The sequence below is a fragment of the Aulonocara sp. 'chitande type north' Nkhata Bay genome, linkage group LG7, assembly GCF_057382095.1.
Source record: "Aulonocara sp. 'chitande type north' Nkhata Bay isolate Kocher_YH1m ecotype deep benthic linkage group LG7, A_spYH_male_GT1.1, whole genome shotgun sequence".
In the NCBI taxonomy this organism is placed as follows: Eukaryota; Metazoa; Chordata; class Actinopteri; order Cichliformes; family Cichlidae; genus Aulonocara; species Aulonocara sp. 'chitande type north' Nkhata Bay.
Window position 1 is genome coordinate 21,619,615 of NC_141350.1, and position 20,693 is coordinate 21,640,307.

Consider the following 20,693-nt stretch of genomic DNA (forward strand, 5'->3'; position numbering starts at 1 on the left):
TAATTAATGTTTGACATATGGGACATTTTTTCTTGGTTTTAAGCCGTCGCAAATCCCACCTTATACTAATTTAGAGCACAACTGATATATTTAAATATATTGGTATCAGTTTGTGTTGTCTAATTTGGTCCAGTGTGAAAAATAAGTTTAATAAGTATGACCTCAGTCCAACGGAAGACCCAGTTGGGATAATCTTGAAATATTAAACAAATCAAATGACAGGGCCTTTTTAAAAGAGGTAAAATTCTTCAGAATATAGATAGAAATAAAATTAGAGTGTTACCTTGGATGTTAAAACTTTTGTTTTTATTAGAAACCACTATTTGGATGTCAGTAAGCTATTAGATAATGAAAATTCCCCAGTCGATACATATTAAGGCAGTCTGCCAATCATAAGCTAATTCACCCTTAATTTTTACACTGCAATTACAATATTATATAATAATATTATTACAATATTAACAATATGAATCATTACGTGCTAATTTACACAAAAACTACTTATAAAAGATTCATCCAACCGTTATTCAACAATCATCCAGTTTAAGATCGGTGGGGGTGCGACCTATCGCAGCTCACTGTAAAACAGTCACAGTAATATATATTTTGGGTGTTTCTTTGTTTTTTTCTATAGTGTATAAACATGTCATCAAATAAAAGTTTGTCTAACATCTAACAACTGCACATGCATGGGATTAAAAAAATGATGCCATAAAATATTTATAGTGTATGCTCATACTGACCCTGACTTACTGAGCTGGAATCAGTGGCTGAGGCAGGTAACAGCATCTCAACTTTTAGAATATTTACAGTATGCGATGCTCCTGATACATTTAAAATAATTTGGAAAGACTTTATGGACCATGTTAAAACATGCACAAACAGCCACACCTTACTCACACACACTCCCTATATTGAAATTTATTAAATAATAACTTTATGGCCTTCATCTCTGTCTTAGCTGCTGATCATAATACGATTAGAACATGGTTAACAAGCTTCTTGTCTAAGTCCACATATAAGTAAATCAGTCAGGCAGTGTTTATTCCAGACTGATGGTGGATAGGAAGAAAATCACATAAAATACAATAAAGAAGATAACAAATAAAATACACCCAAATTACTGTTGTCTCAGTGAAGACTGATAACATGCAGGGACAAACTTTATATCTGTTAAGCTCACAGTGATTACATTCTCAGAAGGGCCAAGCTTGGAGTTATATTTATACATGACATTTCTTGATAAGCTTTAAATATACTGGCTTCAGCAGTATAACATCTCTGAGCCACCTTAGTCTCTTCAACAACAATTTCATGGTGTCATTATGTGTTACATGAAGTTTTCTTAAGCTTGCTTTCCTGTAGTTCATACACAGGTGTTCTGTGTACAGTATGCTCTAAATAAAGAGATCTTCACTATATCTGTTCTGCTTGTGCATGTGTTATCCAACATTGCTAATAAATATCAGCATCATCTTAATTTACATGTAATAAGAGCTCCAGTATAACTGCTCTCATTACAGACATTCATTTTGAGTTTTTTTTTTTTTTTTTTTTTTTATTGAATACCACTATTTGGGAGCTAATAAAATTAGCAGATATTACAATGAAACAACTAACATTGAGGTAATTACTTGTTTATGTTTCAGGTTTTCTAAAATGTTATGTTTAAATTTGCAAATGATGCAACTAATTATGACATAATTAATAATAATTACTAATTATGACATAATTTACACAACAGTTTAATTGGTAAACACCAAAAACCATTCACCAAATATATATTACGGATGTTTTCTTTTAATTACTCTACAAGCAGATGCATTAGTTATCACTGCATGGGTGAAAAACGATGTTCTTGTTAACAACCCTCACTTAATAAGCTATACAGTATGTTTTATAAATGTTGATATAACTCATAAACCACTATATTGTAGCTCAAAAGACTGTGTGAAACCTGTCTGCTCGTCGTTCGTGTGTTGAAAGTTTTCTAAAATTACGGTTAAAGTTTGCAAATGAGACCTCATTGATTATGTGCAAATTTGCAAAAGGATCTCATTGAAAAACACTGAAAAACAGTGAACTAAATATATATTTTGAATGCTTGCTTCCCACTTGTCTGTAAGACATGCTATGGAAGAAAAATAGCACAACATTTTAAAAATGACCAGTGTATGAGATTAAAACAAACAAACAATAAGATTTTGCTGTAAAATTTTTTTAATTTTGTCAGTAGTCGACCGATGGGCGTGGTCATAGATCTCTGTGATCTGATTGGTCGGCCCCGTGCTGCCTGCTCAGTAGTGAGAACGAGTCGTGTTGATTTCAGAAGTCATCATGGCGCACACTTCCCCAGTCAAAGGTAAAGGGATTTCTTCTCTTAACCTTCCGTTAGAGCTGATATCTGATCCACCGTTTAGCCTAAGACACACATGCCGCTTTTATAAACACGTCCATGTACTGAAAACTGCTGTCGTTAGCTTTTTAAGATTATATTCAGTGTACGCGGCGTCACACTGTCAGAGACATAAAAGCTAACGTTAGCTAGCTCGTTGATGCTCAGTGTACAACTAAACAGGGAAATTAGCTCATACCGCAAACCAGTGTTGTCTTTCTCTTCTTTCCGTTTTGTAACAGCTGTAGCGTGCACTATATAACAGTAGAGTTTGTGTCAAGTACCTTGCATTTTCTTATCGCTTTAAGATGTTCACCCGGTAGAGCGATAAGTAGTTGGTTAGGGAAGTGTGTGCTTCACGATAAGAGTCAGCGTTAGCAGCCTGTTAGCATTGAAGCCGTCTTGCTCTGCTTGTCATCAAGAGGCATGCAAAGGTGACATAATGTACGGAGACATTATTGTTATGTCGTTAGTAATTAACATTAGCATCAAAATAATATCGTTACAAAGTGTGATTTCACGGTATATTATCAGTGCGAGCTCTTTGGCTGAGATCTTTTGAAAACGGCTTTATAAATACAATACCATACAATGCAGTGACACCGACCGGTGTTGTGCCAAAAAGTGATTGTCTGCCAAAAATTGATTTCCAATGTTTCTGTGTATTTTTTATGTGTAATATCTTTACGTATGTTCGTAAATAGACTTCGGTGAACAGGGTTTACAAAGGGGTTATATAGAGAATTAAAACAATATCTGTTTTTCAAGTATCTTTACAACTCTCTGCTATTGTACTTACATTATAACCAATCCGGTCCTTTATCCCCACTTAAAATATTTTTACAGAAATATTGTAATATTTGCTGCCATTTCTGCTGTCCTCTTGGCCAACTTACTCTTACAAAAGACATTTTTAATGTTAATGAGATTTTTTTTAACTGTTTAAATAAAGGTTATATAAAAGTCACTGCCAAAAACTGATTGCGGCTTCTACCTTGTTACACGAATGTTGTTTGTGGCTCAAGATGACTTTATGTCATCCATGAGGGATGCATTTGACATATGTTTCACATATCATAGCCCAACAAGTTACTTAAAGCAGTTTAAATACGAGCAATCAGTTTTTGGCAAATACCGGAAATCAGTTTTTGGCAGACAATCACTTTTTGGCACAACACCGGCAAACACCCCCTATGGAAAAAAAAAAATTAATTAACAAAAAACAAAAAAAATGATCCAGACGATGATTTAGCTTGGGCTGATTTTGCAGTAATTCTGTAATCAGCGTAGCAGTAATATATTTCTTTCAGGAAGCCCGCTGCTTTTATCGGTGGATACAAGTCTCCAAAAGGATCTGTCTCCACTTCTCAGGATTTCATAATGAGCCAGTGTTTGAGTTTAATAGTCTGTAATATGTTCTTTATATTGTCCATCCTCACAGTTTTTGCATACAGTTTGTAAGAGATGAGAATACCTGCTGGGCCTGAAAAGTGAAGCTACTTTGACCTGCTCCAGTAATCACATGGGGTTGGGGTCCGCATATTTGATATGGCTTATTGTTTTTTTTACACCGGATGCCCTTCCTGACGCAAGCCCTCCAAGCTATTAGTGTCTGCTCTTGGGCTCGACCCAGGGATCTTTCATTTGTTAGGGGAATTTTAGAGGTTAAGAACTGAACTGGTGCATAAAAAGAAGAATAAACTGTGATGAAAATGATAGATATAGCACAGATGTTCCAATCATTTGGATTTCATATTTAGACATATTTTCATTTAATTCCTTATGCTGGAGTTGGAGATGGCCATCCGTTGTTCTTGTGTTAGTATTTTAGTATCTGCATGGATAAAACTGAGCTAAGTTACATCTTGTTTGTTTGCTGCAACAGGAGCAATTGGATGCATTTTGAGGAAATATTGCAGATAAGGCCAATAAGAAACCCCCAGTATGCCACTGATGTATATAAATAGATTTGTAGGATTTCACTGAATGGTTTTATATGTGTTTATTTACATTTAATTTTAAAATAAGTGCGGGGCCTTTTACTCCTTTTAGGATTCCTTAAATATACTCTTTGAATTTAGGAATCAAATTCTACAAGGGAGTCTTTATGTTAAAGGTGGATCGTTTTGAGGTAGTTCTGCTGTGTCGAATAACTGTTGTTGTTTTTTTTTTTTAAAGAATGTTGCTTTCAAAGTTAGAAATCTGAGCGTTAAAGTTACAGCATGATGTCCTGTTGAGCGACCACTGAGCAATCCTGTGCCAAGAATGCTCTCCGTGTAGAGGTTTACCACTCATTCAGCTTAATTTTTTCACAAATTCAATCAATATTTAACAGGTAAATCCTGATTGGACAGCCCTCAAGATTTTGATCCCAACCTGTCATGTCATGAAGTGCAAATGGGCTTATTCTTAGTTTAGGTTCAGCTAACTACATGCTACAGGGGTCATTTTTACTATGCTTAAAGATGAGAAAAGAAGTATTGAAACAAAATGTATATCGTCTGCTTCTCTTTTTCTGTACTGCATTTTCATGTAGTTCATTTGTAGCATCCATTCTGTGGCTTTTCAGTCATAGACTAACCAAGAAACATATGTAAAATATCACTTCACGCAGGGGTGTAAAACATATAGCTAGAGGGCGAGAACCAGCCTTCCAGTCTGACCCACTGGATCCACTTTCTAAAGTATGACGCCAGGAAGCTTAGTGTTGTAAGTTGTTAAAAATTGATTAAAGCACTTTTATAGCCATGACCTTTTATACCACATTAAAGGTAGATGGTTAAACCAAAGAGCTGTGCTCACATGTTTTATTTCTCATGACAGTAGACTGGCAGCATGTGGAAAACCCAAGACATGTTTTTCAAATTGCACCTACTGCTCTAAAGACACATCAGGCCGGTTGTTCATGGTTCATTAAATGGGAACATTTTGAGGCTGCATTTCTTTACTCTAAACAAAAAAGAAAAATGTTATTTTTTGTATGTAAAGAATTTGACACCTCTGATCTAAAGTGAAGTTTGAATACACAGCTACTGATTGTGAATGGACTGGTTCTTTTGAAGCCCTTTTCAATTCGAGCACTCAAAGTACTTTATACCACACTCATTTAGTTAGATGAACACGTTGGAGAGAATTCAGTATTAGTATGTTGCACAATGTTGCAATTGGTATGCTACAGCCCCTCGCCAAATGACCACTATCACATGACATGTAAAAACACAATTGTAAGCCTCCAGCCAGTCAGGTGTCTTAATTCTTTCCCTCATAAAGGTGACCTCCCCTGTACTCTTAATGATGATTTTTGACAGTATATGTCAATAAAGTTCAATAAGTTCCAGGTTTTTAAAAGGGTAGCCCAAGTAAGCAGTGTAGGTACACATTACTCCAACTACTGCGCACACAGTCACACACAGTCATTTTGTTCTAGAAACAGGTCTGATGTCCAGAGAGGAAAGAGTGTGTCCTTGTCCTTAAATAACTCATCATATAAATGATAAATGCACAGATGCTTATTGGTTAAAAAGTGGGCTTGAAAGAAAGAAAGCAACAGTGGAGATGACCGTTAAGTGGGGAAGCATAGGAAAAAACGAGATCAAAAAAGCAGCACAAGAAGCACAGACAATGGCTTCAGTGGAGAATTTTCATTGTTTGTAACACTTCACTTTTTTTGGTTCCCATGCCGGCAGGAGCTAAGCTAAGGGGCCGAGAAACAATAGTAGCCAACAAACTGGCTTTTCAACATATTTTTCACGCAGCCCCTTTGATGAGTTTGCAGCTCAAACATGTTGATGATGGTCATCAAAGCTCTGCATGGGACTGTTCTTCAGCCTTAGTGGTCCCTTAAGTACTCTAAAGCCTAACCTGATCAAAGTATTAGATGTCATTTTCTAAATAAAAAAAAAAACGAACTAAAAATAACTGAAACTATTGTTTAGATAAAAATCAATTTTCTTGCCTTCATAACATGGGGTTAGAGCAGATGGAGTACTTCATGTGAGTCAGCAGGTAGTTAAGTTTACTTGACTATTTGTATATTTCTCAGGCATCAGAGTTTTATTTTCATGAGTGTATTTTTATTTCTTTTCCTTTCTTGCTGCAGAGCACCCGTACAGCCATCTAATCGACACACTGAAAGATGGCCAGATCAAGTTCTTCAATCCATACAAATTAAACGATCCCCGATATGGTGAGTTCAGGCCCTCTGACTGAAATGTTTTTACAGGATATGATGTTTTAAAGACACTGCAAACTCTTTTGTGTCTCAGGATAGTTGTGTAAGGTAAAAGGATTGTCTTGAAGTAACACTTAAGAGGCATCGGTGTGTTGGCACTTTCATTTGTCAACAAATTCTCAGAGCACATCTCGACAATTAACAGTTATCTAACAGGGGCGGTTAATAAAGTGTTAGGCCTAATTACCCACTGTTTGCTGTGGGAAATAACTGTTTTGTTTGCTCTGTGCAGACAAGCTGCCTCTATCCATCCGTGTCTTACTGGAGGCAGCAATTCGTAACTGTGATGGCTTTTACACAAAACAAGAAGACGTCCAGAACATCTTGCACTGGCAGCAGGAGCAGAATAAAGCCGAGGTGCCATTTTCTCCCGCTCGGGTCCTCCTGCAGGACTTTACGTGAGTTTCACAGGGCTTTCTTTGCATCAGCGCTGTGGTCTGTGTGTTGGGAAAACATGAGATGAAATCAGTTTATCTTCAGTTGGAGAAAGCAGAATGGATAGATGAGTGATAAGATGTGGGTGACGCAGGTGACCCACCAGCAATTAGCTTATCAGATCCTTTGTCATCTTTCTTTGTTTTCTGCCATAAACAAGTATACACATATGATATATGTGTGTGTGTGTGTGTGTTTATATACATTTCCATTTATGTCCTTTTACAGTGGTATTCCTGCAATGGTGGACCTGGCAGCCATGAGAGACGCTGTGGCCAAACATGGTGTGGATCCTAGCCTGGTCAATCCTAAATGCCCTACAGACCTCATAGTAGATCACTCATTACAGATTGATTATAGCAAATGGTATGTTTGTGTTTATATTAACTGTTTTTGTGAATGTGAATTCTCTGTTGATTATCATGGAGAGTCAGATTGGTAAAAATATATTGTCGCTGCCTTGCCTCATGAATTTAATGTTTCTTTTTACATTTTTACTCACAGTGCCATACAAAATGCTCCCAACCCTGGTGGAGGGGAGGGTCCAAGCCAGGGGCCCTCTCGCTCAGTACACTCCAGGCCTCCATCCAGAGGGGGCGCACAGTGTGGAGGCCAGCGGGGCTCCTGCAGTAAAGCGGCCTGCAGCGACTCCCCAGGTGGATCTCCAGCCTCTGTCCAACAGATTGAGAATACACCTCTCCTCTGCCCTTTCCACCTGCAGCCCGTCTCTGAGTAAGTTTTAAAGGATGCTGGGGGGAGGGGCTAATATGCACCATGAGGATGATTAAATGAAAACAGCAGTTGAATACAGTAACTGAGCTGTTGTGCAGTTATGTTTATGTGTTGATAATACATTAGATCAGATGATTTTACTGGCTGAGGAAATTGTGCAGCCTTTGAAATTCTCGCAGATGTGGCGTTTCTGTTTGCAAAATGACCTGAAGAGCATGAGAACATCTGATTATCATGAGTTGACATACGTCAGTAGAAGTTGAATTCCCCCTTTCGCATGTTTGCTGATGACTTATATTCCTTTTTTTTCTGCAGAGTTGAAACAGCTTTGAGAAATCAGGAAATGGAACTGATCAGAAACAAAGAGAGGCTTCAGTTCTTTAAGGTAAAACAAGAAAAATGACTGCTGCTGCTGCAGTCTTTATATGATTTGTAGTTTTTATAACTGAGTAAAAAAGAAGTCACAGTTATGGGTTATGTAGCGAAACAATTTTTAAATGAATAAATGCTAAAATTTTTGATACTGTTCCCAAACAGTGGTGTTCAAAAGCATTTAAGAATGTGAACGTGGTTCCTCCGGATGTTGGTGCAGTCCACCAGTTGAACTTGGAGTATCTGTCCAGAGTGGTGCAAGTCAGCGACGGTTTCATCTACCCTGACAGTGTGGTGGGAACCGACTCTCACACCACCATGATTAATGGCTTGGGCATCCTTGGCTGGGGTAAGAGATTTTCCAATATTTTGACAGTTGTTGGCATTTTGTAAACATGAGAAAATGCTCAGTGGCTGTAATGTACACCTGTGTTTGAATAGCTATTCTGAGAAATGAGAGGAGGCGATAAAGAGACACAAATAAGTCACATACTAAAAGGGCAGCAAATACAAAAACCGGATTATGTCCAAGACGGTAACTTTGCAATGCAAACTTCTCTGCTTCTAAATTTACACTCTAGATAAAAACAAAATGGGACACTGATATGAATACAGATGTATTGCAGATATATCCACCACAGAGGATAAGTGGTGCATCAGTATGCAGTACATGTAGGGAATTCAAACAGAAGGTAGTTATGACATTTTAGAAAATCCTGGAATAATGGGTAAATTAAGCACTGTGAAATGATTCTTGGAGAAATTGTGGGGCACATTGCCTTAAACCAAACATATTTTGGAGGATGTATTTAAGGCACTTAAACAATTCCTTGGTCAGAAATCTGTGGAAGTTTTGACTCAAATAATACAACATTTTCTAGGGATAATGTAACAATTAATTGCACCACTTAGATCAGCGGTCCCCAACCTTTTTTGCGCCACGGACCGGTTTATGCCCGACAATATTTTCACGGACCGGCCTTTAAGGTGTCGCGGATAAATACAACAAAATAAAACTAGTACCGGTAACGAAAAACAGAAGATTTATTCATAACTCACGTGAAAAGACTCAGGAAAACAGAGTTAACGATAAAAACGATAACAAAATAACGCTGAAAACCGATTAAAAACCCTGAAAACTATACATTTCACACCTGAGCCTCAACTCTTGCGGCCCGGTACCAAACGACTCACGGACCAGTACTGGTCCGAGGCCCGGGGGTTGGGGACCGCTGACTTAGATGGTTTAAACCTGATCCTTCACCGTGTAATATTGTGGCTGAGAAAGCCCATGGAGACTCTCACTTAGAGAAATGATTAATGAATAATATAAAGATAATAAATTATATAAAGATTAGGTTTTGCAAGCAGGTCAAACTGGTATGATGTTGTAATCGTAGCCATGTGCCGATGGGAGGGTAAAGTTCTGCAGCTGATGATGCACTGATTTACATAAAACAGAAGCAGTCAGTTCGTTTAGGTAATGACCAGCATACTAATGAAAGCAGCACAAATTAGCAGGTCAAAAATGAGCAGATGCATTAAGGGATATAGCAACATGCTAACCTAAATAATCAAGTGTAAGTGTGTGTTTTTATGCATGCACTGTGTTTTAGAAACATTGCGATGTTTCAGATTAAAAAAAGTTGAACGTCATCTGTAAGGAACTGCTGAAGACTGTGTGTGATCTGACTGTTTAGGAGGATTTAGAGGAGTGTTGCTTTATTCTAGACTGTTCCACTGTGTAAACTTTAAATCTTCTCAAATCTCAGTTGACAGTTGTGCAGAAGAAGAAGACAAAATATTTTCTGTCAGATTGTGATCCATATGCACAGAAAGAAATTATTAATGTACCATGTGTGTAAAGTAGGATTCAGACAATAATGTAACACACTTAAAAAATAAAAGTTGTTCTATGTGTGTGCACTGCTGAGAAAAGACATGCAGAGACGTATTCAATGTGAAACAATTTTTGTAACTAAATGTAGTTACAAATGTAACTAAAAACACTAAAAGAACATCCATATCCACACTTTTCACTCACAATATTGACGCTCCGCCCTTATGGGAAATATTGACCGGAGCTTTTTAACATCAGAAGAGTTTTTTTCGCTGGTGCAGACAGAAAGTGAAATAAAAATTAAGATAAAAACTCTACAATTTTTACCATATTTCTCTCTCAGGAGTCGGGGGAATTGAGTCTGAAGCCATAATGCTGGGCCAACCAATATCTCTGACTCTCCCTCAAGTAGTGGGCTGTAAGCTGGTGGGCTCCATTAACCCGTTGACCACATCCATAGACATCGTCCTCGGTATCACAAAGGTCAGTCTTCTCTTATGTTTCTTTATGTGTTGAGAGAGCAGAGCTGTGGTATGAGGATGCACCGATCTGATGCTTGGATCACCTATAACTCTGACCCTCACTCACAAAGCAAGGTTGACCTTCAATGGCAACAGGCCAATCAGATTTGATTATGTATAAATAGTAATGAAATAAAATCTGAAATAAAATATGATATGAAATTAATTTTTTACTTTATCTAATTTACTAAATAAAAATGGTGTATTCTTTTATTCGTTTTATGAAGCAAGAGGGTGATATTTAGGTGCCACCTGACATTGAGATACAGCGTGAGAAACACAATTAATCAGTATAACACTGGTATTGGTCAGTACTTTGTAAGGCAAGAACATGTTTCGACACTGGTTTGGTGCATATTTACTTTGTAAGAGGCAGGTGTTTGTAAAAGTGTAATTTTATCATTGTAAACTATAGAAATCAACGAAAAAACTGAAGGATGATTCTGTTGTATAAAAGTCATCTTGTTTGTTTATGTGTAATTATTTCTTGTGCTTTCTTTTTCTAAATTTTTTTTGTCCAGCACTTACGGCAGGCTGGGATCGCTGGGAAGTTCGTTGAGTTTTTTGGACCTGGAGTCTCCCAGCTGTCAGTCCCCGACCGAACCACCATTGCCAACATGTGCCCAGAGTACAATGCTACTGTCAGCTTCTTCCCTGTCGACCAAGTCACACTCAAGCACTTTAAAAAGACGAGTGAGTTAGTCACAGCTTCTGTTTATTTTTATTATTTACTGTTTATTTTATTTTATTTTTTAGTTTCCCAGGCCAACATGTAATTTTACACCATTCCAGATTTTACCCAGGAAAAACTTGAATTGTTGGAGTCTTACATGAAGGCTGTAAAACTTTTCCGAAGCTATGATGACCCTTCAGAAGACCCCCAGTACTCTGAGGTAATTTGTCCAAGATGTGATCTCTAAAAGTCTCTATTGAAAAGTGCAGACTTTTAGAGATTTAATTTTCTTAATAACTTTACAGTACATTGCGAAAGGTTGAAATAATGAGGTCATAGTTTTTGCAAATGATCCTTGTGAGCCTAAAACTCAGTTTCAGACCACCACTGTATTCCCCAACTGGTTGGCAAGTTTTTAGGTGAAGTTGGTTGCAAAGAGGTATGTTGCGCTGCACTGAAAACCTCCTTGGGATTGCTTTGGTAGCAGTTTGCCATGGTTGACCATAGTCTGAAGGAACGACGCCAAATTGTCTGCAAACACTTGCCGACCACTGGCCGAGCATCAGTGGAACTGTGAAACGTGCCCCGCACACTGGAAACAGAGAATGTCCGGCTCCAAAGTTAAAGCTGCGCCTTTTGAGACACGTTGGTTGTGCCAATAAGGCACAACTTTTGCTTGAAAGGTAAACGGGTTCGATTTCCACATTTACTTCACCTTTTCAGGTTTCATTACTCAGCAAATAGTTGGCCAGTGTTTATCAGAGAAGTCTGCTTCATACATGAAAACTATGGGGAACAGCTGCAGTCTAGCAGAGACCACAGTAATCACAGGGAACTTCAGGGAACCACTCGCCAACCAGTTGGGGAACAAATGGAGCCTTCGGGGGGCTTACTGACTGACTTCAAGGCCTGTGTCACCGAGGCCTAATATGATTGATTTAGGAACACAATTTTGACTGTTGGCACAGAAGCCCCACCCACGCTTTAGCTAGCCAATCAGAAGATGGCTGGCTAGAGGAAGAGGAACTAAAACTGGTTGTTTTAGACAGTGGGTAATTTGAGGGGCAAGATATATTTGTAGTTGAAAAAGTATGAAAAGTAAAACTGTGAATCATTTAAAGTAAATTAAGTTGAGGCCAAGAATACAAATGTGGAGATATGTGATTTTGAATTAAAAGTAATAGATTGTGGTGTTCTGTTGATATGAATGTTTTTATGAAGTTAAAAAATGTAGTAATGACACTCTGACAAGCCCTATAAAAGCTATGTTTGCAAATAGCACCCTAGGGGTCAGAAATAGAGGTCATAATGAAAGAAATTACAACTGCTGATCTTTGTGCAGGTGATTGAGTTCAACCTGAGCTCCATGGTGCCCTATGTGAGTGGACCGAAGAGGCCGCAGGACAGAGTGGCTGTCAGCAGTATGAAAGAAGACTTTCAGAGTTGTCTTGATGAGAAGGTAAGATGCAAAAACTAAACAATGTAACTTTCAAGTTAACTCTTGTGTATTTTGGTTTTCAGTTAAGCTGCAGGATTTGCAGTGTAATTATATTTTCTTTGGTTTGTCTTTAGGTGGGTTTTAAAGGCTTCCACGTCGCTAAGGAGAAGCAGGAGATCCGTGTTCCTTTCTTGCACGGTGGTCAGGAGTACCAGCTGTCCCATGGCTCAGTGGTCATCGCTGCTGTCATCAGCTGTACTAACAACTGCAATCCATCTGTTATGTTGACTGCAGGTAAAGGACTGACTCAAAGAAAGAGCCAGAAAAAGTGCATTTTCCCCTCAATTCTAACATAAAAGCTCTAAAGCTTGGAGCTGTTGGTATCATTTTTTTAGGGGATATCAAAGTGTCACATCACAATGTCATAGCAGCATGATGTGTTTACTTTTCCTTGTGAACACAACAAGACAAGCCCAGACCTGTTCTGACAACAAGAGCCTGGTGACAGTCTCTAATGATATTTAGTAAAAATGGAGCTACTTCAGCCCTCTAAGAGAGCACCATGCTTTGCAAATAGAAAGAGCTAGCAGTGGATGGAAATTACTGAAGCGGTTAGATGGTGGAAACGCAGCTGATTAGAAAGTTTGACGCAAGATGCAACATCACAGAAAATAAGTCTCTTTTATTACGTGAGAATATTGTGCAGCTCCTGATGAGTTACAAGGTTAGTTAATGTTAAACTAAAGGGTTAAACAGTAATTTTACACTTCATTATTAATGTTTTATAACTTCTAGGGAAACAATGGCTACTTTTGTGGTTACATTTAACTTTTGTTGTGTCACTGTCGCTGCTGCTGACACTTTATTTTAATAGAGTCACACTTTGAATTAGGTGGTGTGTCATCACTCATGCAAGCTCAGTGGAAGATATCTTCGTTTATTTAAACGTATAAATCCTGCTGCCTGCAAGCATCAACAAAATGTTGTTCATTATTTTATATTGATATGAATATTATTATTGTAAATTTCTTGAAATAATTTTTAAGCTATATTGCACACCCATATCAGCATCATGTTGCCTGTTTTCACTGGCACTCTAAATTATTTTACAGTCTGCAGCACTGCATAACGTAGAGTTATTTGTGATTGACAGGGCTTCTGGCCAGAAAGGCTGTAGAGGCCGGGCTTCTCGTCAAGCCTTATATTCGGACCAGCCTGGCTCCCGGAAGCGGCATGGTCACGCACTACCTCAATGCCAGTGGAGTCCTGCCTTACTTTAATAAGCTGGGGTAAGTGTATGTACACAGCAAGAACACAGACAGACACAAATATCTCTTTAGCACCAAGGCAATAACCTGGAATAAACAGGTATTTGCAGGTCTGAGGAGGTATGACCTGTAACTGAACACTTAAATACTGCCCAGGTAGTAGTAAACACATAATAAAGTGGTTTGAGTCCTCCAGGAGAGTAGAAAAGCACTGTATAGGAATCAGTGTATTTAAATGGTTAAAAGTGTACTTCTACAAAAACTTAAGGTTTTTGTATATGTATGTATTGTGTGAAGTTAGTCTAATGTCTTATGTAAAGCACTTTGTTTTGTCTAGTTACAAAGAAATGTAAACATGAAGCCTCAGTCACACAAGCCTAAATGCTGGCTGGCATCTTTGATCACTAGGGAAAGATTTATATCCCTAACTGATTGGCGAGTGGTTGCTAAAGTTTGCTGGATATCACTGGGTGAACCAGCACTCTCCGTTTCCAGTCTACGCTGCAGTTTGTCAAGTTTCACTACCATTTGGCAGTTGTTATCGTCCATGCAAACTACAGAGAACCTGGTAGTACAGAGGAACCTACAGAGAACAAAGCAATCATAAGGAGGTTTTTGGTGAAGCACAGTTAGTAGTTTTCTGGGTGTGGCTAAGGTTATCAGCACTAGCACCAGCAGGCCTCTTTCCTTTCAGATCAATGTGGTTGCAAATTGCTCCATTTGAGCGGTTCTGTACCAGTTTACTGAAACAAACCTACATACTAATGTAGATTTGTTTGACTGTTGTTCACGTTGCTTGTGTGAGAGAGAGCGGTGCTGTGGGCCGTGTTCTGTAACATCTTAGACGAGTGGTTTAACCGCCGTTTTTTTGTAAATAAAATATGAATAACTAAATGAACTGATCTTGTTTGTTGCCGACTGCTGCAGGGTATAGCAACATTTAATCTAGCCGCGGTGTTTTGCACCCATCCAGTGTTTATAAAATTGGGTTCACCATGAAAGCATAAGGATAAGCTTCTAAAAGGCATGTTACTGTCACAACACAACCTTTAACAAATCTGCCCAAAATTACTGTTTTAAGAGCCAAACAATACATCAACTTTACCGAAAGCCCTTCATGAATGTATTTATGACTTTATGTTCATTTTAAGTTCTTGCATTAATGTTCATGACCAGATAGCTGCATGGTTTAGAAGTAATAAGTTTGGAGCTTTGTCAGCATTGTGATCTAAACCAGTAAAAACTTTGAGCTTGTGTTAATTACTACCTGTTCGATGCAAGGTTTGTGTGCTAAGGTGGTGACGCAAAAGACGCCGGAATGATTCATATCCTTTAAACAGACCTGTGTTGCCATTTCCATGACAGGTTTGAGGTGATTGGTTATGGCTGTGCCACATGCGTGGGGAACACGGCGCCATTGCCAGAAGCTGTTGTGGATGCAATCAAACAGGTAGGATCCTCATCGGGCTGAAAGGAGCTGCTGATGCTGTTAGAGCAGTCAGAGCTTCATGATCTCTTTTGTTCTAGGGTGATCTGGTGGCCTGCGGCGTGCTGTCTGGCAACAGGCATTTTGAAGGGCGACTGTGTGACTGTGTGCGTGCCAATTACTTGGCGTCTCCTCCCCTGGTGGTGGCTTATGCTATTGCAGGCACTGTGGGAGTCGACTTTGAGAAGGAGCCTTTAGGTAAGAAATGCGCTCTATTAAAGGGTTTTACCTCAGAGCTGAGGGTCGTCAGAGGATTTGGCAGATTACACTGAAGGGGCATGTTGTGATTCTATGTTTTGTATAAGCCAAAGAAAACCTTTATTGCTAGAAATATTTAAAAAAAAGACATCCTCTCGTGTTTGTATTTACATTATTTCATTTTCTCAATACAACTTGAAAAATTCTTAAATAAATTCTTACAAATTTGGTTTCTTGTTTGTTTGAGTAGGTTTGACATCCGATGGGAAAGAGGTGTATCTGCGAGATATCTGGCCGTCCAGAGAGGAGGTCCAACAGATTGAAGAGGACACAGTATTCTCCTCCATCTTTAAGGATCTAAGGGGAAGGATGGAGGTCAGGATATGAGCTTTATTACTTTTCTTCAACTTCTAATGCAGTTGCTGCACAGCATGAGCAGCAGTACGGTGCTCCTTCTGTCTGTCTGCACATTTGGAAACAATGCACCTAAAAAAATGCTTTTATTCAGTAGTTTGAACAGATCTGAAGTAGAACATTTCCTTGTGTTTTCAATCTGAGAGAGAGAGTGTGGAAACTGATTGATCCTGAATTGCTAAAAGCGTGACACGGATGACTGGAAAACATTCTTTGCTTTTTCTTTTTTTAATGTGATTTCTTTCTGTCTTTCAGAAAGGGAACACATTTTGGAAAAATGTTGAATGTTCAGACTCTCTTCTTTTCCCCTGGGATCACAAGTCCACATATATCCGATCACCGTCTTTCTTCAGCAAGCTGGTGAGCGCTCTGTGCTGCACATCCTTTGACTGTGTGTGGACCTTAGAGGAGATGTTTTTACTTCCCTAGTGTTAAATGTTTGAATGCTTCCGTTTTCAGAGTAAAGAGGTGCCTCCTCCTCAGTCAATAGAAAACGCACATGCCTTACTGTTCCTTGGGGACAAAGTGACCACGGACCACATTTCACCAGCGGGCAGCATTGCAAGGGTCAGCGCTGCTGCCAAGTACCTAATGAGCAAACGGTCAGTTTCAGCCTTCAGCCCTTGTGGACACATACACTTAAATCTTTCAAGGCAGCTTCAGTTGGACAGCTTTGTAATCAACCAACGTCAGGTTTTCAAAGATGATGGCAATGGTTAAAACTTGGGTTTAAATGTTTGACGCTCTAAATGAGAACATTTCAGCACATATTTAAAATCCAAAGGAATAAGTGGTGCAAAGGGATTTGTAGTTAAGTTATCTGCTTCATGGTCTGATCGTCCCCCTGTGACATCATCCACGACTCGTGGCATTGCCGCCATCACAGAGCAGCAGAGGAGGTTAGCGTGCATCTGTTTGTGTTAGCACTATCCATCCTCCATAACACACAAACGTAAAACACAAGTTTATTTCTCACCTAACTGTGTGGAGATGCAAAATGAAACTATAGTGAGGCAGATTTGATTTATTGGTCTGGTGATAATAACAGTTTAATGCATCAGTGAGGAAATGAATTAAAAATCAGCTCAGTTGGCGAGCCGTCACCATTATTGAATCAACCATAGGAGTATGGAGGGAAATCCAGGGTTTCTTTCAGCAGAGTTCATACATTATGAACCTCCAGCATTTCGAATTTAAAGTAATGTTTGCAGAGACGATCAAATGAAATCTATCAAGAAAAGCAAGTCTTGTAAACCTGCATTATGGTGAGATCTTTTTCACTTTGAAAATTGAAAGATAATTCAACTCGTTTCAATTTCATTTCTATAGCATAAAATCACAGCAACAGTCACCTCAAGATGTTTTTTATTGTAAGAAAACGATTCTACAGTAACAAAGAGAGAACCCCAACAATCAAGACAAACCTCTGAGCAAGCAGTTGGCGAAAGTAGGAAGGAAAAACTCCCTTTTAACCTGATATTGACTAATATTGTTGACTTTGGAATTGTTCCTCAGACTGACACCGCGAGAATTTAATTCATATGGCGCTCGCAGAGGGAATGACGCCGTGATGACCAGAGGCACGTTTGCCAGCATCAAGCTCCAAAACCGATTCATCGGAAAGCCAGGCCCGAAGACTTTGCACATTCCATCAGGCCAGACAGTAAGTGCAACACAACCTCAATGGTTTCCTTTTAACTTTTGACAAATATTGGGCTGTTTTGGTTTTGCTGATGTACTCACTCGTGCTGCATGAGCTAGCTGTTACCCCGGGCGGGTCTGTGACCTTTGGGTGGCTCCATCTGTGTGTCTAGCACTGCTGATTGCTGCAGGCTCAAGCCAGACTCGGTACTGTGTTGTTTCTGCTGTGTCAGAGCAGCTAAAGATAACTGCTCTCTCTTCCTGTGTCTGCTCAGCTGGATGTCTTCGAGGCAGCTGATCGCTATCAGAGAGACGGCATTCCCCTCATCATCCTGGCAGGCAAAGATTACGGCTCTGGAAACTCCAGGGACTGGGTGGCCAAAGGACCGTACCTGCTGGTAAACAAGCTGCAGTTTTTATAGTTGTAATTTAGCAGAGTTTACACTACAGTAGGTTGACCCACTGTGGAATGTGGAAATGGCCGTGCATGTTCAGCAAACTGTGTTCCACTGTGTTTCTACTTCCTTGCTTTTGTTGTGGTTGCAGGGGGTGCGTGCGGTGATTGCTGAAAGCTTTGAGAAGCTGCACAGGAACCAGCTGGTAGGAATGGGGATCATGCCACTCCAGTTCCTGTCAGGCCAGAACGCTGACTCACTGGAGCTCAGTGGCAAGGAAAGATTCAGCATCACCCTGCCGGAGAGCCTGAGTCCAGGGCAGGAGCTTACCGTCAAGGTATGGAACACTTGCTGCATTTTAGCCTCTGCAAAGCTAAAGTTATTTTTAAGCTCTAAACTAAATGATGAAACATGTCAGTGACAAATGTGCTAAAATCCTGATTAGAAAAATGTTATTTTAATTCTTAGTCTCACTTTATGTGTTTGTCCACAAATTAGTCCCTCTCTGCAGTTTACTAGTCATGTTCGGGTCTCCTTGCTGAGTGAAGCGAAACGTGTCTTTCGTGTTTTCTGTTGCAGACCAGCCAAGGAAAGTCCTTCTCCGTCACCGCCCTGTTTGACAGCGACACGGACGTTATCTTGTTCCAACACGGAGGGCTCCTCAGATACGTTGCTCGGACTTTGCTCTGAAAGAACAGCAGCCCCTTGGCATTTAATGTCTTCATCATGGATGAGAAAAGCTCACAGAGCTGGATTAGCGTCTCCAGACTTTAGCGGAACGTCAGTTTTAAGACCCCCGCAGCTTCTAAATCACTACACACAGCTGTTTCAGCATTTAAAAGGGCACCCTTTCTCCTCAGAAGATCTTCCAGGCTTGAGAAAAATGGTGACTGTCACTCAGTAAGGAGATTGTATCCTAGACTAACTGCTGAACATAGTTTTTGGTGTTTTATCATGCTGAAAGGACTTTTCTTTCGACACGGAGATGAGCCAAAAAGAAATTGATCCTCCTTCATTTAACTTTAAAAAAAAAAGAAGAAGAAGAATTTGGCCAAAGGCTGAGATGGTGGTAGGTACGATGGCATGAATACTTTGTTTTTAGAGCGTAGTACTGCTCTTTCACCCCCCAAACAACAACAAAAACCATCCAAGTTGAATTTTATGAATTTCAGAAATTTGCAGAATTGATGTCACTTCCCTGTTTTCAGTGCTGTTAAGATTTTGCTAATCAAACCTGTTGCAGAAAGTACACTTGTCTCACTTTTAATTGTGGAAAAATGTGACATTTCTTCTTTTTGCTGTTACTGGTCTTTTCCCTTCATAAAGATGGCTTGTATTACAACTGACAGTGCTCGGCATCACATTAAAGGTTAATTAAAACACTCTTTCAGCATTACCAGGTAAGCTCTTTGCTCTGTTTCCACTCTTGCTGCTAAGCTAAGTGAAATGACTGCTGGCCAGAGCCCGAAGCTTAATTTAAAGAACTGTGTTGAATCTCCTTAGAGTGACTTTTACAGTGAAGACAGTGATTTATAAACAGTTTTTGCTCAAAAAAAGGTGCTGCAAAACATATCTGGGCCTTATAATGAAGGAGACGCTGCTTAGTAAAAATGAGCTTTTCAGAAAAGAATTAGGGGAACACTTACATCACACACTCAGTCAGGGTATTGTTGGCTGAAACATGGAGGCCTGTGCAACTCTCCAGGGATAAACTTTCCCTGACAATCACTGACCTGCTGTCAGACCAGTCATGCTGGATGATGGTGTAGGCACAGCTTCTCCAGACTCTGTCACGTGTGCTCAGGATGAAGCTTGCTGTCATCTGCAAAGAGAATAAGGTGCCAGAAACTTCCTGTTTCTGGTGTTTTTTGTTGAATCCCAGTCAAGCTACGCATTGCTGGGCAGAGAGTACTGGTCCCACTAAAGCCATCCTCATGGAGTCTGACAGTTGGGACACCTGAGTAGTCTGATGGGGGTCATTTGTTTTGGGGCTCTGGCAGCGCTTGTCCTGTTCCTCCTTGCATAAAGGATCAGATAGCGGCCCTGATCTTGTATCAAGGACCTTGTACGACCCTGTCCAGCTCTCGTAGAGTAACTCTCCTGGTATCTCCTCCACACTCTTGAGACTGTGCTGGGAGAGCAAACTTTCTAGCATTGGAACGTTTAGATGTGACATGCTGGAGGAGCTGGACTACCTGTGCAACCTGAATGGGCCGCAGGTACTGTCTGATAGGCCACCAACAAAAAGCAAAATTAGAGAAAAGTCAATCAGGAGGTATAAAGAGACCTCCAACCTGTGTTTTGTCATCTCTCCAATGAACCTGTTGGTCTTTGCTCCCTAACAGAAGTGACTGATAATCGTAAAGTTTGCCTGACTTTGTGTTGTAATGTATTGACCAAGTGTTCCCTTAATTTTTTTTTGAGCAGTGTAATTAAAACTTCACCATGTTTGACTACTCTGCAGTGAGATGTTCATCATTATTTGGCACTTAACTTTTTCATTTGTGTAAAATTAATATTAATGATCACCAAGGCATAAAAACGGCATGTATGAAATCAGTAAAACAAATCTCATTTAAAACTTGCTAAAAAAAAAAAAAAAAAAGACCTAACCTTGCCTTACCTAGTATAGAATAAATTAGTGTAGTTCTTAT

At 39.5% G+C, this 20,693-nt stretch overlaps 1 protein-coding gene across 1 annotated transcript; it reads left to right on the forward strand.

The window, feature by feature from the left end:
* Nucleotides 1-2,309: 2,309 nt before the first annotated feature.
* Nucleotides 2,310-20,495, forward strand: ireb2 (iron-responsive element binding protein 2). The gene is made up of 22 exons (XM_086299371.1): nt 2,310-2,362; nt 6,495-6,581; nt 6,859-7,024; nt 7,290-7,427; nt 7,566-7,793; nt 8,109-8,178; nt 8,331-8,514; nt 10,349-10,488; nt 11,048-11,219; nt 11,319-11,419; nt 12,542-12,658; nt 12,772-12,931; nt 13,791-13,926; nt 15,271-15,355; nt 15,433-15,589; nt 15,840-15,964; nt 16,259-16,363; nt 16,463-16,605; nt 17,519-17,666; nt 17,920-18,042; nt 18,191-18,376; nt 18,619-20,495. The coding sequence occupies exons 1-22, from the start codon at nt 2,338-2,340 to the stop codon at nt 18,727-18,729; spliced, it is 2,907 nt and encodes a 968-aa protein (XP_086155497.1). The 5' UTR covers nt 2,310-2,337; the 3' UTR covers nt 18,730-20,495.
* The last annotated feature ends 198 nt before the right edge of the window (nt 20,496-20,693 follow it).